Source organism: Triturus cristatus, chromosome 1_1 (genome assembly GCF_964204655.1).
Source record: "Triturus cristatus chromosome 1_1, aTriCri1.1, whole genome shotgun sequence".
NCBI lineage: Eukaryota > Metazoa > Chordata > Amphibia > Caudata > Salamandridae > Triturus > Triturus cristatus.
The window spans coordinates 677,582,316-677,608,676 of record NC_140579.1 but is presented as its reverse complement, the minus strand read 5'-3'; the positions used below and the strand labels follow the sequence as shown (position 1 = coordinate 677,608,676).

At 47.6% G+C, this 26,361-nt stretch overlaps 1 protein-coding gene and 1 long non-coding RNA gene across 10 annotated transcripts in view; one reads left to right on the top strand and one right to left on the bottom strand.

Annotated features, from left to right (window-relative positions):
• Positions 1 to 12,109, top strand: part of LOC146870872 (uncharacterized) — an 85,886-nt gene extending 73,777 nt beyond the window's left edge. The window contains exon 2 of the long non-coding RNA XR_014979787.1: positions 9,364 to 12,109. This is a non-coding gene — a long non-coding RNA (uncharacterized LOC146870872). The remainder of the gene's footprint in view (positions 1 to 9,363) is intronic.
• Positions 1 to 26,361, bottom strand: part of LOC146870867 (SWI/SNF-related matrix-associated actin-dependent regulator of chromatin subfamily D member 2-like) — a 1,426,174-nt gene that overhangs the window by 93,731 nt on the left and 1,306,082 nt on the right. For all 9 annotated transcript variants that reach the window (XM_085647047.1, XM_085647050.1, XM_085647051.1 and 6 more), the window contains one exon: positions 24,965 to 25,087. In XM_085647047.1, the coding sequence (XP_085503173.1) occupies positions 24,965 to 25,087 (123 nt within the window). The remainder of the gene's footprint in view (positions 1 to 24,964; positions 25,088 to 26,361) is intronic.

Here is a 26,361-nt window from a genome sequence, read left to right as displayed (position 1 = left end):
CTGCTTCGTGAAGAGCAGTGTTCCGGAGTGGTGCTCCAGTAAGGCAAGAACGGAGGTAGGTCGAGTCGTTACTCCCTGGGCCGTGTCTTGCCCCATCGTCACCTGTGAAGGACCCGGAAGCTCTACCGGTCAACCATTGAGCTTCGCTTTTTGACTCGGCTGAGTCCAAGCGCAGTGGCGCTTTTGCTGGTTGGAGTCGTAACTCCCAGCCCGACCAGAGACACAGGGACTGCCAGCTGTAACGCACACCAGGAGGTGTTTGCCGCGTTACAGACTCGGAAGTCCACAGGATCGATCGAGCGGCTGCTCTCGGTTCAGTCTTCTTGCTTGTGATTGGGGTATCGGTGACGCATCACCAGGAGGTGACTCCGCGTCCCGGTGCAGTCTGAGGAAGAGGTTGAGCGGCTGCTCCCTTCAGGTAGAGACCCCGGCTGGGTGTTTCCCTGACTCCTCGATTCTCCCCAACACTCTTCGTGCCCCTCACAGCCTACCGATTGGCATTGTCGGCCATTTCATTTCTGCCCTCTGTTGGCATACGCCGGGATCGGCGTATATGCAGAGGACGGTTAGGACCATCCGTGCTGTGGGCTGGTAACGCACTTAGCCTGGAGGATTCCAGTGACTATAACTTTTGTTTGTTCTTTGTATTTTCTTTGCCTTCATTAAAAGAACTAACCCTTCACAAGTGGTTGCGTCCTCATTGTCGTGTCTGTTAAACGATCCTGAGACGTTCAGGGCGTTACAAAATATCCGACCTTAATAACACTAACTGTCTCCCGGTCGATAACAGACATGGCAACACTTGATGATGTGCTGGCTGCTTTAGCGGCCATGCAAGTTGAAGTGGCTGCCTCTAGGCAAGAAACAGCCGATGTAAAAGCCAGACTGGATGCTATCCAATTGGACCCGCTCACGCCCAGCACCTCCCTCATGAACCAGACCCCTGCGGTAGTAGTGGAAATGCCGGTAGCCATCCCCTTGGCAACACCAGAGAGGTACAGTGGGGATCCTAACACAGTGCAGGTATTCCTCACACAAGTGGCGCTACATTTATCGTGCAAACCAAAGGCGTTCCCCACGAGTCAGGCTCGTGTGGCTTTCCTTATATCCTATTTGGCTGGAAACGCGGCACAATGGGCCGTACCTCTGGTGAGCAGGGACGACCCCCTCTTATGTGATTGGGGTGCTTTTCGCGAGGAATTCCTGAAGGTATTCGACAGAAGGGCTGACTCGTACACGGCGGACCGTGAAATGCTTGAGTTGAGACAGGGATCCAACGACCTGGTGCAGTATCTCAACGCGTTCCGAAGGCTGGTTGCGGAAACCAAGTGGCCTGTTGCTAAACAGACGGCGCTCTTCCATCAAGGGCTGTGCGATGAGCTCAAGGACGCCGTGGCTCATATTGACCCTCAACCCAAGACATGTGAGGGCCTTATCAACCTGGTATTACGGCTGGAACATAGGCTAAGTGAAAGAAAGGGGGATCATGGGAGAAAAGGAAAATCCCTTCCATCCTATGTGACGATGGGAAGTCCTGAAACTTCCACCGCATCCAAGGGAGAACCCATGGACATCAGCGCAATACGAGCGAGCCTCACAGCCACGGAGAAAGAGTCACGCCGTAAACAAGGATTGTGCCTATATTGTGGCAAAAAAGGCCACTACGTACGTGAATGCCCTGCCAAACCGAAGACGTCACGTTATCGGGCCAACCGGTCGGTAACAGCCGTGGTGGACATACCGGCGGAAAACTAGAGGACTCCAAGACCAGAGAAGGGGCATCTCGGAGTCACTCATCCATCCCTTCACTTTCCAACTCGGTCACTAAGGGACAACGACACCTGTTTATCACGGTGCACGTGGGAGTGCATGACCAGTGGATACCCGTTGTGGCCATGGTGGATTCAGGGGCCACTGGCATGTTTATGGACCACAACGAGGCATGCAGGCTAGGGCTAGTGCTTCTTCCCAAAGCAGTACCCGAAGACGTCTATGCGGTAGACGGAAGGCGATTGGTGACGGGGCCCATCGGACAGCACACGGGGGTCCTTCCGATGAGATATGGGAGGAACCATTTGGAACAAATCGATTTTAACATCATCCGAGCGCCCCAATATGGCGTCATATTGGGATTGCCGTGGCTACAGAAACACAACCCCTTTGTGGATTGGCCAACACATCGCATCGAAATGACGTCACCGTATTGCATCCTGCATTGTGGAATAAGAACGGAATCCCTTGACGCAGATGAGAGCGGGAGTCAGACGGTGGCTACAGCGGCAGAAAAAGATGTGGCTCTCCCCCAGGCTTATCACAGTTTTGAGGATGTATTTGATGAGGTGAAGGCGGAAGTGCTACCACCACATAGACAGTTTGACTGCCAGATCGACCTGGTGCCAGGGGCCAGCGTTCCCAGCGGCAGGCTGTATGCCCTGACGGAGCCTGAAAACGTGCATCTCCGGGGGTACCTGGATAAACTCCTCAGGCTAGGATTCATCCGCCCGTCCAAGTCTCCGGCCGCCTCGCCACTCTTCTTCATCCCGAAGGCTAATGGGGAGCTGAGAGCCTGTGTGGACTTTAGGGCATTGAATGCGATAACCATAAAAAATCGGTACCCCTTGCCTCTCATCAGTGTACTTCTGGAACAGGTCAAGAAAGCTCGTATCTACACCAAGTTGGATTTGAAAGGGGCATACCATCTGGTGCGCATGAGGGACGGAGACGAGTGGAAGACCGCCTTTAAGACCAGGTTCGGCCTTTTTGAGTACCTCGTCATGCCGTTCGGTCTGTGCAACGCCCCGGCAGCCTTTCAGTACTTTTTGAATGAGGTATTCAGAGAGGAGTTGGATATCTACGTGGTCGTATATATCGACGACATCCTCATCTATTTGTCCAGTGTGGAGGAGCACGTACACCACGTCAAAGCTGTGCTCCAAAAGCTGAGGGAAAACATGCTGTTTTGTAAACTCAGCAAGTGTGACTTCCACGTCACATCCGTGGAATTCCTCGGAGTGATGCTGAGTCCAGAGGGACAGGAGATGGCAGAACGAAAGATCAAGGCGGTGAAAGAATGGCCGGTGCCCCAAAGCGTGAAGGACGTCCAAAGTTTCATTGGCTTCGCCAACTTTTACAGGCGGTTTATAGATGGATTTTCAGGAGTGGTGGCCCCAATCACACAGCTACTGAGGAAGTCCAAGGAGTTTGTCTGGTCCCCTGAAGCGAACAAAGCCTTTGAGGCCCTGAAAAGCGCCTTTGGTAAGGCGCCGGTGTTGGCTCACCCCGATCCGGATCTCCCCTACGTGGTGGAAGCGGACGCGTCGGATGTGGCGCTGGGGGCTATCTTGTCCCAACGCAACCACGACACAGGGGTGCTTCATCCCGTTGCGTACATGTCCCGCAAACTCAACGACGCCGAACGCAACTACCATATTGCGGAGAAGGAGCTTCTCGCAATCAAGGACGCCTTCACCGAATGGAGGCATTGGTTGATGGGGGCAAGACATGTGGTATCGGTGTACACGGACCATCGGAAACCTACAGTTCATGACGGCCACTAGACACCTTTCTCCCAGGCAGCTGCGGTGGATGATCTTCTTTGCGGGGTTCAACTTCCGCATCACATATCGGCCGGGGACGGAAAACCGGAAGGCGGACGCCCTGTCCCGTCAATCTGCAGTTAAGGAACCATTGCCTGCAACCGAGCGTTCCATCATTTCCCCGAGGATGGTATTGGGGGTTATCCAACCGGATACTTTCCTGAGGGGAATAAAGAGAGGGATCAGGTCATTCGCATGGCGGAGGTGGCTCCTCAGTCACAGAGAATGGCAGCTGAAGGACGGGATACCCCTGAAGGGCAGGTGCCTATTGATACCCACGCCTAGGCTAAGGAAACAAGCATTCATCTGGTGCCATGACTCTCCATGCGCAGGTCATTTGGGCTTTGAAAAAACGGTGGCTAGCATGGGACGGCATTTCTGGTGGCCAACCATGAGAGTGGATGTCAGGAGGTGGGGACAGGAGTGTCCTACGTGTGCTACCATGAAGGCCGACCATGGCCGAACCCAAGGGCTCTTACATCCACTTCCGACCCCGGATAGACCATGGGATAGCATATCACTGGACTTCGTGGTGGGCCTACCGGTAGACCAGGGGATGACGGCAATACTGGTGGTGGTGGATTACTTGACGAAAATGGGGCACTTCATCCCCTGCAAGAGAGTCCCTACGGCCGGGGAATTGGCGTCACTACTCCTAAAGAATGTGGTACGACTGCATGGATTACCTGGGGTGATCGTGTCGGACCGGGGGTCGCAGTTTACTGCGCAATTCTGGAAGACTTGGTGCACTGCGCTGCATGTTAAGACCGCCCTGTCCACCAGCTACCACCCTCAAACGGACGGCCAAACCGAGCGCCTGAACCAAACGCTCAAACAGTATCTGCGATGTTTTGTGGACCAGGGCAGGGAAGAATGGGTCGACTTGCTATGGGTTGCAGAGATAGCCTATAACAACGCCACTCACAGCTCCACACAGTCATCTCCGTTCTATAGCAACTATGGCCAACATCCCAGGTTCTTGCCATTTCTACATCCGTTCAGAGAGGACAGGATTCCCGCCACAGCGGACAGGGTGGCACACATAAAAGACACGTTGATGCGCTCAAGGGCTGTCCTAATAGAGGCCAAGAGAAGATACAAGGCTGCGGCAGATAGGAAGAGAAGGCCCGGGCCACTGTACCGCACTGGAGACTACGTCTGGATATCCACAAGAAACATGAGGTTTCGAAAGAACAGTGTGTTCCATCCCAAGTACATGGGCCCCTATCGAATTACCAAGTGTATGGGTCCCGTGAACGTGAAGGTGTGCTTGCCCCAGTCATTGCGGATACACCCTGTCTTTCATGTATCATTGCTCAAACCAGCACCCTCCAAGCCGTCTGGGACACCTAGGCCGGTATGCGTGGAGTCGGAGGTGGAGTATGAAGTGTCGGGCATACGGGCGTCCAAATGGCGCAGGGGGAAGCTGTGGTACCTGGTTGCGTGGAAAGGCTATGGCCCGGAGGAGCATTCATGGGAACCGGTTGAAGGGGTTCATGCTCCGCGCTTGGTCTCCTTGTTCCATCGGCGTTTTCCTGCCAGCGCTGGACCCGTGGGGAGCCGCTGAGAGGGAGGATGTACTGTCAAGAATTCCTGTCATACAAGGGAAACACGCCCTTATGTAAACAGGAGAGCTGTTACATAACTCAAGGGAAACACGCCCTTATGTAAACAGGAGAGCTGTTACATAACTCAAGGGAAACACGCCCTTATGTAAACAGGAGAGCTGTTACATAACTCAAGGGAAACACGCCCTTATGTAAACAGGAGAGCTGTTACATAACTCAAGGAAAACACGCCCTATAAAGGGAGGAACCGGGAGGTACAAGGCTGTCGGATATTGTGTTTACACCGACGTACCTGCTTCGTGAAGAGCAGTGTTCCGGAGTGGTGCTCCAGTAAGGCAAGAACGGAGGTAGGTCGAGTCGTTACTCCCTGGGCCGTGTCTTGCCCCATCGTCACCTGTGAAGGACCCGGAAGCTCTACCGGTCAACCATTGAGCTTCGCTTTTTGACTCGGCTGAGTCCAAGCGCAGTGGCGCTTTTGCTGGTTGGAGTCGTAACTCCCAGCCCGACCAGAGACACAGGGACTGCCAGCTGTAACGCACACCAGGAGGTGTTTGCCGCGTTACAGACTCGGAAGTCCACAGGATCGATCGAGCGGCTGCTCTCGGTTCAGTCTTCTTGCTTGTGATTGGGGTATCGGTGACGCATCACCAGGAGGTGACTCCGCGTCCCGGTGCAGTCTGAGGAAGAGGTTGAGCGGCTGCTCCCTTCAGGTAGAGACCCCGGCTGGGTGTTTCCCTGACTCCTCGATTCTCCCCAACACTCTTCGTGCCCCTCACAGCCTACCGATTGGCATTGTCGGCCATTTCATTTCTGCCCTCTGTTGGCATACGCCGGGATCGGCGTATATGCAGAGGACGGTTAGGACCATCCGTGCTGTGGGCTGGTAACGTACTTAGCCTGGAGGATTCCAGTGACTATAACTTTTGTTTGTTCTTTGTATTTTCTTTGCCTTCATTAAAAGAACTAACCCTTCACAAGTGGTTGCGTCCTCATTGTCGTGTCTGTTAAACGATCCTGAGACGTTCAGGGCGTTACAGTCTGGCTGTACGAATGTTTCTGTGGGTTTTTCTGGCGCCCCAGTTCAGAACCCAGTTTCACGCCCTTTGCCCATTTCAATAGGTCCTTACAAATTGGAGGCCCCGCTTCTTTTAACAACTGGTTGTGGTGAAAATTTGTTGGGTTTGGATTTATTGAAAAAATTGTATGCGACATTGCACTGTTCTCCTTCTGGTGTGCGTCTTACCCTAGGTAAGAAATTGACGTCATCGATGTATTTGTCCACAGACCAGCTTCCTCCTGAATTACAGTCTCTTTCTGCCACCCTCTGGGCCACGGGCCCCAATGATGTGGGCCTCTTACAAATTCCACCCTATATTGTAACCATTAAGCCCAATGTTAAATTACCTCGCATTCCACAATATAAAATTTCCAGTGACGGCGAAAAGGCTCTTTTAACTATAGTTCACGATTTGGTACAAAATGGTGTGGTCGAAGAGACTAGGGGAAATGTATGCAACAGCCCTGTTCTGCCCGTTTTTAAACGGACCGACCCCTCCCAGCCACCTGTTTATCGTTTTGTGATTGATCTCAGAGAAGTCAATAAGATTGTAGTACTTCAATTCCCTGTTGTCCCAGACATTAATGCCATATTGACAATGATACCTGCCTCAGCTTCCTGGTTTTCTGTCATTGACCTCAAAAATGCTTTTTTCAGCATACCTATTGCTGAGGAGAGTAGGGATATTTTTGGCTTCTCCTTAGCAGGCCGAAGCTTCCGGTTCAAGAGGGCTCCTCAAGGGTATTGCGAGAGCCCCTCCATTTACAGTCAAGCATTAAAATCACAGCTCGACACTATGCCTTTACCACCAGGTGCCACTCTTATTCAATATGTGGATGACCTGTTGGTTGCAGCAGATTCGGAGGACACTTGTAAAAAGGCCACTGTTTCATTGTTACGCCACTTATCTGACCACCACCACAAGGTTTCACCGCCTAAATTGCAATATTGTTGCCAAGAGCTTACCTATCTAGGTCATCTCTTGTCAAAGGAGGGACGACGATTGACCCCAGAACGTATCCAAGCAATTGCCCAAATGCCTATTCCATGTACGCAAAAAGAGGTGCGTGCCTTTTTAGGTATTACCTCTTACTGTAGACAATGGATCCCCAATTTCTCCCTTCTGGCAAAACCCTTGTTGGCACTGACTCTTAAAGACACACGACACCCTCTCCCATGGTCAGCGGAATGCCAGAAAAGTTTCACTGATTTACGTACTGCCTTGTGCTCTGCTCCTGTGTTAGGTACTCCTGATTACAGTAAACCTTTCACACTCTATGTTCATGAGAAAGAAGGTTGCGCATTATCAGTTTTAACGCAACAATTTGGGGACAGGCAACGTCCCTGTGCCTATTTCTCTGCCACATTAGATCCAGTGGCCAAGGCTTTACCTAGCTGTTTAAGAGCAGCAGCAGCAGTTTCCATTCGCCAGTCTGCCGGATTGGTATTAGATAATACCCTCACTGTCATGGTGCCACATGCAGTAGACACCCTCCTAAACAGAACAAAGACGCAACACCTTACGAGTGCCCACCTTTCGGGGTATGAACTGACACTCTTGGCTAGCCACATACACATTAAACGATGTAATGTCCTGAACCCGGCGACATTGCTGCCGATTTCAGTAGAAAATAGTACACCGGAGCAACATGATTGTTTCCTCCGCACGGAGGAAGAGACAAGAGGCAGAGTTGATTTGAAGGATACTCCACTCCCGGACCTGGATGGGACCCTATGGGTGGACGGTTCCTGTTTTAAGCTTCCCAGTGGCGAAACAACTGCAGCCTATGCAGTCACTACCTTGTACACTGTTGTGGAAACAGCACGGATTATGCATAATTCAGCCCAGGCAGCTGAATTGATAGCACGGACTAGAGCGTGTGTGTTGGCTGAAGGAAAAAGGGTGAATGTGTTCACTGATAGTCAGTATGCGTTTGGAGTGGCCCATAGTTTTGGCCGCCTGTGGAAGGAAAGAGGTTTTCTCACATCCCATGGCACTAAGATACAGCATGGCCAATTGGTAAATGACCACCTTGAATCGCTTACCTTGCCCACTCAGATAGCAATTGTAAAGTGTAGCGCACATAGGAAGATTACTGATGATGTAGGTGAAGGAAATGCTTTTGCAGACCAGATAGCGAAAGAGACAGCTAAGGACACCACTAGCCGCATGTACGTTGTGGATTCCGCTAGATGGGTTGCACAAGGTGGGATGTGTGAGAATACTGTGGACAGTGTGAAAATGATCCAGGCGGAAGCCACAGAGAAGGAGTTAAGTACGTGGGAAAAAAGTATGGGAAGGTTGGATGTGACAGGGTGCTGGACAGATTTGTCAGAGCATCAACGCTGGTTGTTACCAGATGCTTACGTGCTACCAATAGTGACCATGGCACATGGTCCAGCCCACATCAGTGCAAAAGGTATATGCAAACTTCTGGCCCCAGTGTGGCAGAAAGTGGGGATACCTAAATGCGCAGACAATCTGGTTAAACACTGTATTGTATGTTTGATGCATAATCCGGGGAAGGGAACACCAACACCGGCAGGCCACTTTGCTCCCCCAACGTACCCTTTTGAGGTATTACAAATAGATTACATTCACATGGAACGATGTAACAATTTGAAGTACGTTCTTGTTGTGGTATGTGCCTTCTCTCGATGGATAGAGGCCTATCCTCTGAAAGATAATACTGCTCTATCAACGGCGAAAGTCCTCTTAAAGGAATTTCTGCCGAGATTTGGGTTACCTAGAATTATTTGGATTGACAACGGGAGTGAATTTGTGGGCCGGATCATGCAGAAAGTATGTGCTGGTCTTGGCATCAAGCAAAAGTTCCACACAGCAAACCATCCCCAGTCAGCAGGTTTGGTGGAATGCTATAATGGCACTCTCAAGCTTAAGTTAGCAAAAATTCAAGCCAGCACGGGTCTGGCTTGGCCTGATGCCTTGCCCTTGGCTTTCTTATCTACCAGAACAACCACCCATTCCCGTATGGGGCTTAGTCCCTATGAGGTTGTGTTCGGACGCCCGGCAAATGTTTGGGGAGTCCCAAGGCCCAAGAAATACTCCGAGATAGAGCATCCATTGTTAATTGATTATTTGTATGAACTAACCACTAAGCTACGTGTCCTTCACCAACAGGTACAAGATACTTTGCCTCAGGCTTCAACTGATCCTGGTCATACCATACGGCCGGGAGACTGGGTCTGCGTTAAAAACTTCCAGAGTTCGAAGAACTTGGAACCTCGCTGGAGAGAGCCCCGCCAAGTACTTCTGACAACGCGCACTGCAGTGAAGGTCGTCGGCAAAAAGAACTGGGTACATGGGGTGCATTGCAAGAAAGTGCCCTTACCTTTGCCTTATGATCAGTGGGTTCGTAACCCAATTGGCGATTCTGAAAGTGAAAGAATACCAAGATTTGAACTGTTTAGCGATGCACACCTAGACTCTGCCAGATCACAGAAAAACGACGGCGAGGCCTTCCAAGCAACCGTAGCACCAACATCGAAAATGGGCACTACTGGACCACATCTCCTTTTCCAAGAACAAACTGTACCTGGTTCCCAGAGATACGATTTGAGGCCCAGGTTGAATAGAAATTCCTCAATAGTACCTCATTGACTTTGTCTTTTATCCCGATTTCCACATGTTGCAGGGCCGTGACTGAAGTCTCAGACTTGTGACCCAAGTTGTAGCACTAGGCCTGTGGGACTTGTAGGAAAGCAAAGAAAACTACAGACAATCACAGCTGAGTGAAGCAACCTCCCGTCACGGGCAACCTTTAGAGATGGAAAATGACTGTTAAAAAGGGAATGGATAAAACACGAACAATGAACACGAAGCATCGTAAATTATTGCATAACCGTTTTGTAGTAGTCTTAATAGTATTGATTGTAATGTGTATTATATTGTCTTGCATAGGATGGGGACTACATGCAATTTTTACGCAGCCTGTTACCAAAGTTACAGTTGAAATGCATACATATGTCACTCTACCACCTCATGTCGAGTCAAGAAGGGGTGAATTCCGTAACAACACATTTGTTTCTATGCTACACCAACATCAATTGGCGACTAATGCAACAAACTGTTGGGTTTGTGGCCTCCTGCCAAGTTCAGTGAACACTGGAATGCCATATATTACCCTTCCTTTTTCATTTAATGGTTCTTGTAGTGCATGGTGGGAACTGAGTGCCAGTTGGGTATTTTCTGGAGATGGTGATACCAAAGACGTAAGAAGCTTGGGAGTACATCTGTATCACTTATGTTGGCGGGACAGAAAAAGGATATATGGGACGAGTAATGAAAAATCAGAATATGCCGATCGCCAAACCAGATCTACAGACTTGTACTTTCTGCCCTCCAATAAAACCTCTCGAAAAGGACAAACTTTTCTAGTGGTACCCGGACAAGCACCATTCTGTATTAGAAAAGGGGGGTCAGAATATAAGGGTACAAGCAGATGCCAACATATTGTGACATTGAATGGGACAGACTGGCCTCGCATGGTTCCCTCGCGTAATACATACTTCGTATGTGGAAATAAGGCTTATACTTCCCTACCTGGTAGTTGGAGAGGCACTTGTTATATCGCTTGGTTGTTGCCCCCTACATACATAGCTGATGCCAGACATCATTTACAGAAAAGAGGGGTGGCATCTGACCAGGATACGTCAGGACAGGAAGCCGGGGATGTCTTGAAAGGACTCCTCCCATTCTGGGGCCCGATAGCTAACAGTAGGGACATAAGGCAACTAATTCGAGTTGTAGAAGCCACTATCAATGAAACAGCTGGAGCTTTGAGTAATCTCACTGCAGAACTCGTTGCTGACCGCCTCGTCACGCTTCAGAACAGAATGGTATTAGATATTATTCTTGCTGACCGTGGGGGCGTATGCAAATTGATCGGATCAAGCTGCTGCATTTATATTCCAGACCACGCCCCTACAGTATACCAAGCCATCTCTAAGCTACATAAGATCGCGGAGTCCCTTCACCAGGATGAAGGAAACTGGTCTTTGATGGGATGGTTTGGGGAAATACTGTCTATATGGGGATGGAAGATCCTTACCTTTGTCAGAGCGATTTTGGCTATTCTCTTCTCATGTTGCCTTTGCCTACAATGTGGTCCCGCTATATGCGGGCTCTGCGCCACCCTGTGTCTTCCACATCCTGTGTCCCAGAAAGCAGGGAATGCAAAAATAATGTTGCAACAACAGCTTGTAGATTTCATGGCCATTGAAGTCGATTCAGATTAACAACAGCCTCTGTTTCCTTTGCCTGAGTAATGGCAAAAGGAGGGTCTGAGGAAATTCAAATTCGACCCCATCCCGTTTTTGTAACATCGTTGCGCTGTTGCCCTCACTCAGGCACCTTAAACCTCTATAGCGTTTCTTTCGTATTTTATGCTGTTGTACATATTACACGACCTCTCCTCTTCCTCGAGCTAAACCCATCGTGAACCTCGGTTCGAAACAACCAATTCTCGAGATAAGCATCTATTGACCCTTGGTGACCTTGGTGACCGTTCTCCGGCCCCTACAGCTGTTTTACACATCATCATCTCCAGCATGCACACGCGCCCTGTCGTAAAGTAATTTAACTAAGGAATGGCTAAGCCACCTGACCTGTCGGGTCGGGTAGAGAACACGACCTTAGGGAAAGAATGTGTATTGCCCATTATCCAGCATCTTGTACGAAGAATGTGTCCTTGTGGATGATTTGTATTTTTATTGCACATGCAGGGGGGTTGTTGCTTTAGGGGATTCCAGCGCTACAAAAGATTGTGAGCCACCGTTTGAAGTGGCAGTCTCCTAAGAACCTACTTACGATGTACTTCTGGGACAACTGTACCTAGCTGCAGCTAAATAAATTGAAGTTCCTATGCTAACAGAGTGTTCCGTGTCTCTGTAACTTGGAAGGCGAACTCAGAAGATTTCAGGCGTACCCTGCGCCGCCAGGCTTAACAGAGTCTGGTTCTTCACTATTTCACTTCATTCCCCTCAAATCCTCGATCAGCCGCGTTGGCAGGAATGCAGTTTAAACACAGCTGTACAGCTCTGCCAAATTAATTAGTGATTTCGTTTTGTGTAATTGAGAGACTGGGAGAGAGTAGATTAAGTTACTCTCTCTGTCAGTCCGCCACCTCGCCCTGCCCCTCGTCGTTTTACGGCCAATGTTGCACCAGGGGCATAGAAAATAAAATATCCAGCTCGGGGAGGGAGGCAATCAGTCTTTGTGCTGGGTTCCGGGACATCTAGCTCGGGTTGGGGAGGTGGAAGATTAAAACATAATGCATAGCATCCGGTGGGAGCTGTAAAAGGCGGCGGCGCGAAGGTTGTAGCCTAATTACTGTGGGAAACAAAGGAGGTCATCACATCGCAAATAATCAAGCAGGTACATTTGTTAAAATTAATGGCAGCCCGAGCCCCAATTCAGCTCTCGATAACTTGCTAAAAGTAAACCAACCTGCTGCGCACTCATTTGAAAGTAACGGCTGCAGGCGCCTTTCTTTTTTCCAATTCCAGCAACTGTGTCCCGGAAATAGGAACTGCCAAACTAATGCATAGCCAGCCACTCCCCTAAGGTCGCCTCAGCCTTACTTACCCAATTAGGAAGCCCTGGGCCAATTCCTTAGCGCCCCATTTGTAATCCATTTACTGCCGCTTTATGTGGCCACTCCCTCAAGGCTGGTGTCACCACTCACCCGCCTCCTCGCTTGAGCCTCGAGGGCGAGGAATAGCCCTCGCCCAGCTTTGCACATGCGGAGCAGAAAGACTCTTCGAGACGACGAGCACAAAAAAAAGATTTCACATAACCTCACGGGGGAGCACCAAGCAGTGTGAGCACTTCTTAAAACTGCTCCATGGTGAGTTGAGTTCATTCTCTCCGACGCGACGCGATACAAGGAGCTGCGTGGCTTCAATCCCTGAAGGAATATACCAGCCACAGCAAATAATCCTCTCAACGGACAAGGCCTCCTGGCCAGAAGCTTCCAGCCACAAAGCCAGCAGCAACTAACGTGGACTACTGCTCAATAGCAGGTCAGACCTGCATGCGCAGCATTATAAAGAACAAAGCTTTCAAACACAAACCACTAGTTAAGCTACCTCACAATAGGACCATATAAACAAGATTCAGGAAAAGCACTTATCTGTCTGCTGAGCAGTGAAGAAAGAGGAAGTGCAGTTCCTTGATGTTCTTGTTTATATGGGACTGCCTTTATAGTTGTTTTCTGGACTTTACAAAGACTCATAGGATATGTAGTCTTTTGTTATGTGTTGTTACGGCTGCTGAGCAATAAAATATGGAAGAGATAAGCATTATCTGAGCCTCCGGTCCTGATATAGAACTTCCATCCCTAGTTATTAATTTCTTTAGGCAAACAATTCACTCCGGTAACTGCAACTATCCTAAGTAGATGGATTAAAGGGTTAATGCATTTGCGGGGTGGACAGAGTCTTTTGTGACTCACTTGGCCCGGGGGCAATAGCATTGAAGACATTTTGAGCAGGAACAAGATAAGAAGACATCCTTACATCAGTGGATTGGTCTAGGGTGTCAACTTTTAAAACATTTTACTGTAAGCTGATCCAGCATGTGTCAATGAAATATGTGACTATGCTTTCAACATGCATAATACGAGTCTCTTGTCTTTACTCCTAGTCAGCTCGTAAAGGAGAGTCCTGATTTTATTAAAGGATAATCTTCAATTTACGCAGGTGAAAAAATGAACTTTGTCAGATCATGAAAGCTAGGTCTGATAGGGGGAAGAATAATGGAAATCAATGCCTGTTTATGCATGTTTTTCCTCCCAATCTCTGCAGCAAGACTGTGGCCGAGTCTCAAAACGAAATGAGCAAAATGTGAATCTGAATAGTTCTCAGATGGAAGAATGCCGCTAATTTCCCTCCAACCCCTGGCCGGATTTGTTTTCAGGCTTGTGTTCACTTGCTGGTCTATTCCCTGGTGTCCTTGCAGCTTCCTGCATCTCAGGCAACATGATGGCTTTAATCATTTGTGAGGCACGAGATTCTAGCAGAATGGGTGGCCTAGGCTTCTACTACATCGCAAACAAGTCATGGAAAGACCTGCCTCCACACATCAGGAACTCCTCCTTGCATCTGGAATTCCGCCAGGGGCTTATACCCTTGGTCTTCAACAAAATCAAGTACCCCCGGCTGACGACATTCACCCCTGCTCCAGCCCCTGAGTACCCTTCAGTTGATAAGTTGCGCTATATAAATCCATATAACATGACATAATTTAACACTTGATTTAAGTCACACCATTAATTACATTGGCTACACGTCTTGTAAAGGATTGCTGGTCACCCCACAATCATTTTAGAGACCCACAGCTTTTTTTCTATCCCACTAATAGCACTGCATAGGCAACTCAGCTGTATTCCATCCATATTATTTTGACACATCCAAAACATACATGAAAAGTTAGTTAAGCAAGAAGAATCAGATTACTTTTTTATGTTCGATGTCTTCCAATAAACCCAAGAAAGTTCACCATGGGTATTATGGATTTTTCTGCGCATTCTCATTTCTGGAGGATGACTGCTTTTTGCTCCTAAAATGTTGATCTAAAGTTTATGGTATTTGTTGTGGCCAAGCTGAAGTTCATCCGCCGTCACTGACAGTGAGTTCACAGCAGTCCGCACTTTACAAAGAATAAAATGCACCAAAATATGCAGTATATTTACAAGGGGATAGCGCCACCAGAACGTCACTTTTAGCGACGTTCTGGTGGCACTATGCGCTCTTCCATATTCTCAAAGTGGCATTAAGCCACTTTTAATGCCTTAATTCCGCCTTGTAGATACAGCCCCACCACACGCATAGCTTTGCGTGAAAGGGGCATGCAATTGGTGTTGCGGTGGAACGCCCACAGCAACACACATTGCTTTTTGATGCTGCCCCAGATTTACAAGGATCTGTAAATCTGAGGCAGTACCAGAAACTAATAGCAGGCGTTAGATTGGCGAAACGATGAGAAATACTTTTATTTCTCCTTGTTTTCGCTTTTTCTAAGTGTGCAGCAGTCTGTCTTGCATAATGGTGGCAGTCTGAACGAGCTTCTGCTCATGTTTGTATTGCCTCAGAAGTCACAAAGACTTTAAGTCCAGGTAAACATTTAAACTAATTTTGCACAAATATATGTAGCACATTTTTAATGTCAATTCTGCTTCTCTAACCCAAAGCATTTTTACTGATCTCGATAATGTGATAAGTGACAGTCTGATAAACAAATTATTTTAAGGTGAGCAAAATAGACATGTGGAAAAGAGAAGGATACACTTCTGTCTCGTAAAGACAGACTGTGAAATGTATACAAACATTTGCAAGTAATGGACCTACATATTAAAGAGAATGCACAAACTGCATGATGACATTCTGTTCTAATGGTAAAACATCTAAACTGCATTCCTGTTGCATGAACTAACGAATCAGAAACTGTAGTCTTGTGAGTGCAGGGAGAAGTGTGAACGAAATAGTCTTCTGTTTCAGTATTTTTGCCCTATGTGTCACGAGACGTTGCCACAGCAGCAGGTTGTCACCCACTCTATAGGACTGTTGGTTGCTAACCAAAATTAAGGTGTTGGATTCATAAATATGTGTTGATGCCCATTTCACAATAGGAACGATTCAGAAAACCCACAGGTGTGCAGCCTTGAAGGCCGGCCTGCGTGAGAGGACCATGGCTGTCATTTGTATGTACTATTTTTAAAGACTGGTTGGTTTTGAGTGCATGTCTCCAGAGTCCTAGCAGGATTTGTAATTCTAATACTGACCGAAACAGGATCGTGGAATGTGTCTCATTTTGACTTTTTCGTTGTTGCAGTTTTATATAGCACAAAGTTAGAAATGGGGGTCTCTCATTGGCAATGGTTTGCACCTCTGTTTAAGTAGGGGCCCTTCTTCCTAGTCAGGGTAAGGGGGATACACTTCTAAAAACACCCCTGCTCACCCTCTTGGTAGCTTGGCATGAGCAGACAGGCTTATCTCAGAGGCAGCGTGTAAAGCATTTGTGGATCAAATACAGTAATACAGTGAAAACACTACAAATGGACACCAAACCACTTTAGAAAAATAAGTAATCTTTATCTAAACGAAAAAAGACCAAAACGACAAAAATCCACAATACAGTACTTAAAATGCAATCCTTCGAAGGCAAAAACAGTTCTGTCCATAGCAGACTATAGATGCAAAACTTTCAACACAAAGTACCTTGGATGCATCACAATCATAAACAAAAACAGCGGTAGGGAAGGTGATGCGTTGGTCCTTACACCCAGGGAAGGTGATGCGTCGGTTCGTTACTTCAGGGGAGGTGATGCGTTGGTTCCTTACTGAAGGGGAGGTGATGCATTGGTTTGTTACTGTGCAAGGAGGTGAGAAGTCCGTTTCTTACTGTGGCCCGGCTTTCTTGTAGAACTTGGTGCGATGCAGGAGGATCGGGATGTGGCGGTTCTCGATGCGGCTGCTGCAATGGCTCTGAGTTAGCCTCTCTAGCCGCAGTCCCACGATGAGTTGGTTCTTGCAGCCGCACAGCAGGGCCTGCATGAGAATCGGTGCGGTTATCTCTGACTTCAGAGACCCGTGCACAAGATTTAGCATGCAGCAATTTCTTCAGCCGCGGGCAGGCGCTGCGTCGGTTTCTTCAGCGGCACAGTGGTGATGTCAGAAACGGGCGTGGATGCGTCACGCTTCTCTTAGCTGCGTCTCTTTTCCAGCTCCCAACAGCAGGAACAACCTCCAGAGGCCCAACACAGCAACAGGCACCTATTGGCAGGTCAGAACACCCAGAAAGGAAGTTCAGGGGAGCTCATGGTGAAGTCTTGAGTCCCTGAAAGTTCAGAACAGGAGGCAAGCTCTACTTTAAGCCCTTGGCGATCGTCTTCAAGCAGAATACACAGCACACAGCAAAGTCTTTGTCCTCTCCTTGGCAGAAACAGCCACTTCAAGCGAACCCAAGACAGCACACATCAAAAGGCGATACTTCTCCTTCAGCTTTCCCAGTTCTTCTCCTTGACAGAGGTTCCTCTTGAGTCCATAAGTAATCTAAAGTTCTCGGGTCTAGGCCCCAATATTTATATCCCATTTCTCTTTGTTCTCTGGTGGCAGAGAGACTCTGTGCTCAGTCAAAACCAGTTCTGTCCTCCCTAGTCCAGCTTCCCGGTGGGAGGTGGAGAAAGCATTGTGTGAGGTAGACCAGGCCCATTAAGGTGCAAGAAATTTTTCTCCCCCTAAATGCAGCCCAGGTATATTCAGACCATCCCTGACTCATTCAGGAAAAGCAGGACACACATTACCCACCCAGTGGCTGTCTGAGAGAATGCACATCCCCTGCCCCTGCCCCTGTCACTCCAAAGCCAGACAGTCAATCAACACAACAGCACACAAGATAGCTAAGCAAGAAAATATCCACTTTCTAAAAGTGGAATTTTCAAACTGACAATAAAAAAAATCATCTTTACTAAAGGAAGCATTTTTATACTCTGAGTTCAGGCATACTAAACTCCATCTTTCTATCCTGTCCCAATGGGAAGTTATACTTATAAAATGTTATGAATAAACTCCTATTTTATCCTACACGACAGCTAGCCTTTCAATAGAGAAAAATAAAAATAAATTGTATTTCACTATCAGGACATGTCACACACACCAGGACGTGTCCTACCTTTCACATACACTGCACCCTGCCCACAGGGGTACCTTGGACCTACCTTAAGGGTGACTCACATGTAATAAAAGGGAAGGTTAGGGCCTGGCAAGTGGGTGCACTTGCTAGGTCAACATGGCAGTAAAAACCTGCGTACAGACACTGCAGCGGCAGGTCTGACAATCTTTTGCAAGGCTGCTTGTGTGGGTGGCACAATCAGTGCTGCAGGTCCACTAGCAGCATTTGATTGACATGCCCTGGGCACACACAGTGCACTGTACTAGGAGCTTAGTAGTAAATCAAACAAGTCAATCATGGAAACGCCAATTCATATTAACAATTTACAGAGACCGCATATGCGCGTTAGCACTGATTAGCAGTGGTAAAGTGCCCAGAGTCATAAAGCCAACAAAAAAGGGTCGAAAACAGGTGGCCAAACAGCAAAAAGTCTAGGGGTAAACCAGCTGGAAAAGCCAGGTCTAACACCCCTTCCAGCCTAAAGTTAGGGCAGACTAAGTAATCGCTTGGACGTCCCTGCTTTGGGCGATAGAACCTAGACTTGGCCCACAACTGAGGAAACACATTCCGGTCCTACACCTTGCTGAACCCTGTCGGATCCCTATGTCCATACTCTCAGGGCCCACTATGCTAACCCAGGAGGAACCATTCTCCTCACCTGTGGACACAATCTGTGCAACACCTAACCTTAGCTTGCTCACAGGTGTGTCCCAGCAGGCAGATAGTACCCACTGGGCCAACACAGTGGTGTGGCCCAGTCCATCCCTGGGGTGTTACTCCAGACCGCCCCCCCACCCTTCTCCCCGGGCCCACTCTGTCCACTAGGACAGCAAACCACAGTGGCCAATGACAGCTGTCAGTGCTGAGAGCCAGGCCCCATGCCTTTCATAGTTCTCTAACCCCTGTGCCGTCATAGAGTGGGGGTTGTAGCACTCCTCAGAAGTTGTGCAAGAGTCTTCCTGGCACAGGTGTCCAGCCTCCTGTCCGCCTGACAGAGCATGAAGACCCCCCCAGGCAAGGAATGGCCTCACCAGGGTCAGTCCTGGGGTACCCTGACTGCAGAACTGGCAACACCTGACCCACTGTTCCTTCCACTGGGGACTGCAACCCCCCCTCCACCCCAAATGGAGAGGTGCTGCCAGACACCTGAACTGGTGGGACATTTGTTACAGCAGCAGCCCCGCCCCCCCCCACCAGCTCGCCTGACACCTTAGAACACCCTTCAGGGGATGGCCTCCCGTTAAAGACCAGGCATCCCTCCTGGTGTTCACTAATAGAACCAATCAGGCCTCGAGACTGGGTTTCGGGCAACTCAGGACAGCCCACTCCTTCTCCTCTGAGACAGGACATGGGACCCTACACCCCTTCCACTACTCTGGGACTCATCTGGGTTACCACAACCCTCTCCTACCTCACTTGGTTGGGGTAAACCTGAGCAACCTCTTTCAGGGTCACCCTCAGATGCTTCTTCAGACCCTCTGTAATCCACCAAAAGGTCTTCCTTTGGTGTGAACTCCCTGGGGTCAGAGAACTCACACTGAATCTGGTGTTGGCATAGCTCAAGAAAACTGGGACTTACAATATGCTCTCCAACAATTGAATCACACAGCCCTACACAGGTGTTAACCAAGCGACTCTTTGCCTCCCCATCCAGTGCCTTGCACAAGTACCCAACATCACTCTCTTAAGACTGGCAAGACAGTGTCTCACTGTCTCTGTCATGCAACCCACACTCTTCTGGGCGATCTCCACACTCACATACCAGGACTTCTACCACGGGGGTACCCTCTCCCAGCACCTCTCGTCTAGAGTCAGTAGTGTCCCTCCCACCGCTAGGAATATGATCCCATGTGCCAGTTCCACAATCCACCTCAGGAACACTGTGCACCACTGGAGCCATCTCATAAACTTGAACCCCCTGGTGTATGTTAACCCCCTCCTTCAAGTCAGGTGGCACATCTCTGGGTGTGTGTACTCTCTCTGCACTAAATAACACCTTTTTGCTGCCACCATCCGAGCTGGACTCCACCTCTAGCCCAGCCACTTCTTGAGCTACACACACTCCCTTTTCTTGGGCTAAGGTCCTCTTGGTCTAAGCCCTCTCGCGTTTCAGTTCGAACTCTAAGCCTATGCCCAGTAGATAGAAGCCACTCATTTTTCTCTGTTTCTCCCTCAGAGAATTCCTCCTCCTCAGAATCATCTGGTGGTGTTGCTTCCCAAAGTGTGACCTCATAAGAATACAGGCGTGCCTCAAGATCCCTCCTTATGGAACGCAGGCCCCTCTCCTTGCAAAAGGCTTTTATCTCCTTCATCGTGTAGATGTACCGGTGACAAAAGTTAATCTCCATTTCAGAGGTGCAACAGCTAATCAGAGAATCAGTATCAAAAATACATCCAGGAGTACACCAGAAAACAGGAAAAAACAGTATGGGGTTGCGTAATGGTCTGCACTATACTAGTAGTGTACACCCATCACTGTATGTTAGGCACAAAAGCAAGTCCTAATCCTCACCGCTGACCACCAGTGTTATATAAATGGGTCTATCTCATTGGCAATGGTTTTCACGTTTGTCCGAGTAGGGACCTTTCTTCCTAGTCAGGGTAAGGGGGATACACTTCTAAAATAACCCCTGCACACCCCCTTGGTAGCTTGGCATGAGCAGACAGGCTTATTTCAGAGGCAGTAATACAGTAAAAACACTACAAATGGACACCACATAAGTTTAGAAAAATAAGTAATCTATCTAAACCAAATATGACCAAAACAACAAAAATCCACAATACAGTACTTGAAATGTAATCCTTAGAAGGCAAAAACAGTTTGTTCCAAAGCAAACTATAGATGCGACACTTTCAGCACAAAGTACCTATGATGCGTCACAATCACAAACAAAAACAGCCGCAGGGAAGGTCATGTGTCGGTTCCTTACACCCAGGAAAGGTGATGCGCCGGTTCCTTACTTCAGGGGAGGTGATGCGTTGGTTCCTTACTGCCATGCAGGGGAGGTGATGCGTAGGTTCCTTACGGTGCAAGGACGTGATGCGTCGGTTTCTTACTGCAGCCCCAGCGTTCTTGTATACATGGAGTCCCAGTGCGATGCGTGGGATCTGGGATGAGTCGGTTGATGTGGCAGCGGCGGCAATGGCGCTAATTTGGTCTCTCTAGCCGCGGTCCCACGATGCGATGGTTCTTGCAGCTGTACAGCCGGGCCTACGTCGGAACAGATGCAGTGATCTCGGACTTTGGAGGCCTGTACACAGAATTTAGCGTGCGGCGATCTCTTCAGCCGCGGGTAGGCGCTGCGTTAGTTTCTTCAGAAGCGATGCGTCAGAAACAGGTGCAGACGCATCACGCTTCTCTTAGTTGCGTCTCTTTTCCAGCTCCCAACAGCAGAAACAACTTCCAGAGGCCAAACAAAAGCAACAGGCACCTCTTAGCAGGTCAGAACTCCCAGCAAGGAAGTTCAGGGGACCTGGTAGTGAAGTCTTTGTGTCCCTGAGACTTCAGAACAGGAGGCAAGCTCTACTTCAAGCCCTTGGAGATCTTCTTCAAGCAGGATACACAGCACACAGCAAAGTCTTTGTCCTCTCCTTGGCAGAAACAGCCACTGCAGGCCAAACTTTATTTACCACGGAGTAGAACATGGAGGAAGGATGGATTAGGACTTAGTAGAAGTCCAGATACAACAGGAAATCAGAAATCCTGACAGGGACTGGATGTTTGTTGTTGCAATTTTATATAGTGCCGGCATGGCCCGAAGACATCAGAGTGCTTTACAACACACAGGATGCAGGGTTAAAGCGGGTTACAGTAATAGTAGGTAAACACGGACGTTTACATCAGTGGATATGTATAGGAGTTACCACGAGAGACAGTTACAAACATTGCGCAGAGGACATACACAGTTCAAGCATCGAGTTTGATGGTTGGCTCATTTAATCAAAGCAGATCAGGATGCAGTGGAGAGAGGATTTAAATCTGGTCAAGGGTGAATTAACCAAGATGTTTGTTAAATAGGAGGAGCTTGAGGTCCTTTTTAAATGTTGCTGGGCAGTTGGTTAGATGGAGAGAGGGAGGCAGAGAGTTCCAGATTCTATTGGCACTACCAGATAAAGACAGGTTCATGTATCATTTTCGACTGAAGGTGGGGGGTTCCAGGAACAGGGATTGGGCATTTCTGGAACCCCTATTTGCTCTGGAGATTTCAGCTTCTCATTTAGATAGGAGGGTGAGGAGGTGTGCAGCGCTCTGTGGTTAAAGCAAGCAATTTTGAATTGGGGCCGTGCTTCAATGGGGGCCATTGGAGGGTTAGCAAGGCTGGGGAAATGTGGTCAAATTTCTTGACACCGAAGACAAAGCGAGCTGCAGTATGTAGTTTTGCTCTCAGTGGGCTGAGGTGAACTTTGGGAATGCCTGAGAGAAGGGCAATTCCATAGTCTAGAGAGAACGAGGGACTGCACTACTGTTTTGAGGTCTTATTCCAGAATCAATTGTCTGATGCCCCAAAGCTGCCTCAGATGGTGTCGTGCGCTGTTGGTCATGGCTGCTATATGAAAATTTTGACGATTATCAAGGGTGATGCCGAGTGATTCGGCACTCAGGACAATGGCGGGGGAGCAATCCAGGGTGGGAAAAGTGGCCATTCATACTTGTACTGGAGTTTTTGCTTTTGGAGTTTTCAGCAAAAGAAATTCAGTTTTAGTTGGGCTGAGCTTTAAATGGTGGTTGGACATCCAGATTTGAATTTTTAAGAGTGTGTTTGAAAGCAGGGCAACGTCTTCTGGGTAAGAGATTTTCAAGTATATGTTGGTGTCTGCATAGAGGTGGAAGAGAATCCCACAGTTCCTGAGAATCCACACAGTGGTTCTAGGTGTAGGTTAAAGAGAGTTGCAAAGATAGACCTTTATTCATCTCCTAGTGTCTTGACACAGAGCACTCATGTTTAATTTAGAGACAATGTGTAAGGTATTTGTGAAACACTTCCAACAGTAAAACAGTGAAAACACCACACAAAAAGATCTCAGACTATGTTAGCAAATTGAGCAGAAGTTAATAAATAAAAACAGACTAAAACAACAAAACTCCAATCAGTAGAACTGGAATTACAAATTTTTAAAGAATAAACTGTAAAATAGTGTCTTAAAGCAGAAAGCGCCAACTGAAGCTATCTGGTTGCGCTAAAGCGGGTTTAAGTCAAAAGTTCAAGTCAACAGCGAAGGAGCACAAGTCGGACAGAGTCCCAGATTAGACTCGCTGAAGGTTTTCCCTCTTCATGTTTTGTCCAAGAGTCCCGTTCGTGTTGGAGAGGGTTGAGAGAGGCATGGAGAGCATCCCGGACGGCAGTCAGCCTGGCAAGATGAACAGGTTGGACGTCACAGACTGGCAGGCTGGAGCTTCGATGTGGCGGTCCGCCACAAACTGACGATCCTGCTGTGCAAAGAGACGGGTATAGTGGCGGCTCGTGCTGATGTTCATTGGGAGTGGCATTGTTCTGGTTCAAACAGGCCTGTTCGGAGTCACAAAGAGCCCAAAAGCTTGAAATAAGAGCCAGCTGAGCCACGCCAAGGGTCCGGGACCTGAGGGACACCACTTGGGGGTCAAAAACCCACTGAGGACAGGTCCAGGAGCTGTTGGGGAGCCTTTTATGACTCTGGGACTCAGATCAGGAGATCAGCAGATTAGTCCTTTGAGTCACTCTACGGTCTAGGGACACAGATGGGTTGCAGGTCCAGTTCTGCTTCCTAAGGCAAGAAGGCAACAGGCCAGCACAGCAGGGCAGCAGTTCCTTCGCAGGTGCAGTTCAGCAAAGAGGCAATCCTTGTAGTAGTACAACAGTCCTCCTTCCTGGCAGAGCTTCTACAGATCCAGAAGTGTACTCAAGAGTTGATGTCTGAGATCCTTCTTTTGTACACAGTTGAGCCTTTGAAGTGGGGAGAAGCTTCTAGAGGCATGCCTTTGAAGTGCACAGATGCCCTGCCTCCTTGCCCTGGCTCCAGACTAACAACTGGGGGGTCTGCAGCCTTGTGTGTAGAGACAGGACACAGCCTATTCAGGTGTAAGTGAGGTTGGGCCTAGCTCATCCCTCCCACCTGGAGTGATGGCCATCCAATCACATCTAAGTTCCCACTGTGTGTGGCTGTCTAGGAGGAATAAACAAAGCACAACTGCACCAGTCATGTGACCAGAGACAGGCTGCAGGCACCAAATGGCTAAGGTAAGTAAACCTTCTAAAAGCGGCATTTTCAGAATTGTAATTTAAAATACAACTTTACCGTAAGTTAGGATTTCAAATTAGGATCCAAGAGACACCAAACATGAACAGGAGATCTCTTCTTATTTTGAAATTACACTTATAGAATGTAATAAGGCAACTCCAATGTTATCCTATAGGAAAGAGGCCTTGCAGTAGTTAAAAAGGAGTTTTTCACTACTAGTACATGTAAAACTTAAAAGTACATGCCCTACTTTGGGGGAATGGAAAGGTGGGGGTAGCTAAGGTCAGGCGTATGAGTTGGAAGGGGAGTTAGTGAAAAAGTAGCTGAAGAAGAGGGTACTTAGTGAGGAAGTTAATTTGTGAAGGAGTTAAACATGAGGCAAGGTATATTTATCAGTGTTATACGCTGATGCTGCATGATGCAATAAGGACAAGAATGATCACACAAAGGTAATCTACATATTACAGATCAAGAAGTGAGTTTGTGGAAACTACTTTTGACCTGGAAGGAGCAGAACCATTAGCATCTATTTTCGTGCCAACAATTCCTTGTGTGTTTTAAACAATGGTCAATCTTACTGGCTTCATCAATGGTTGCCACCTATCACTAGTCATTTAACTACTGGAAGGATACAATTAGTCCTGCTGACATTGTTTCTATGGTCTTGTTTGACACTTGAGACTGAACATTTTCAGACATCAAGTTATAACCAAAATGATGCTGATAAAAAGAATAATCCCAATGAATGGAAAGGGAGCTTGGAGGAATCAGAAAGATGAAAGTCTGGCTTTACATGGGAACAGTCATTGTTTGCTTCTCTAAATGGCTGCTTTACCTTGAGATCCCTCCTTTGTGATCGGATCCAGTCTTGAATGAACTCCGGTTGGTTGTTGCTGAAACTGAGCATGAAATCCCTTTGTGTCTTGAGCTGATTGATTGACTCAATGGTCTCATGGATCTAAAGGTGAAAAAGGCATGACATATACATTAATTTGCACCATACATGGCTTTGTTTTCAATTCTGTGATTTGTCATGTAGATGCACCTGACAATAAAGCAATGCTGTTACCTGACTGTTTAATGCCAAAAAGCCTAAACACTTATTTGAAATAAGGGGGATAAATGAAAGCATGTTTTAGAAAGAAAAAAAACATTTGTGAATGATATCTACTACCTTCAGTGTGGTGTGCAGGTGGTTGCAATCAGTCCAGGGTTGCTGGAATCAGAGTCTGATGGGAGCACCCTATTTTGTAAATTCTATACAAGCAAAACATCAAGCGATCTTTCTACCACTGATCAAGGATTGTATAAACAATGTTACTTGAACTTGCCAGGCTTCCATCACAGGTATTAGACGGATATTCCAACATCAATTCCTATCTTGATACAGTAAAACTTGATTTTGTCTGCCTCTGTTTATTTATTTAACAGTTTTCCATAGTGCAACTGTGCCAAACGTTATCAAATGATACACTTCACACTGAACAAGAGTAGACTACATTAAAATAATTAAACAAACAGCAAAGTGTACAAACGGAAATTAGAAGTATATACGAGAATTTCTGGGGACTGGTAGCTCAGATGTAATAAGAAAATATTTTATTTAGAGGTCTCCTAAAGGATAAAACACTGGGCTGAGTTCCTTGGTATGAGTTTTATAATTGGTTGCCTCATCTGTCTTGAATTTCAGGGTTTGCAACTGTAATGATTCTTTGCTTGTAATGTCATTTGTTATGGTGCAAAACTTAAAATGTTTCACAGACCCTGTATGTTTGCACACTCTTATAAACCCAAATTGTTTAATATCACTTGTCAACTCATTTTATCAGTTTAGCGCTCAGATAAGTATACGTCGACTTGAGCATGCACACAAATGTGAAAGAATAAATACGTACAACCTCCTCTGGGTCTGAAATGCTTATCAGTCCTTTCTTTATGTGTGTGTGTGTGTATATATATATATATATATATATATATATATATACACACACACACACACACACACACCCCCACACACGAAGGCTTGACGTGTTATCAAGAATATTTGTCGTTATAACGCATGCAATACATTGCATGCCAATACAAAGTGGTCATTACAACGACTGTGTTACATCACATACGATTACATTGCAAGTCGTTACAATAACTTGCTGTGGGGGTGTGTTAGACTTAGGAATAGTATAATTTACTATTCCTACTCCAGCTTGTGCAACAGCAGGGAAGGTGTTGGAA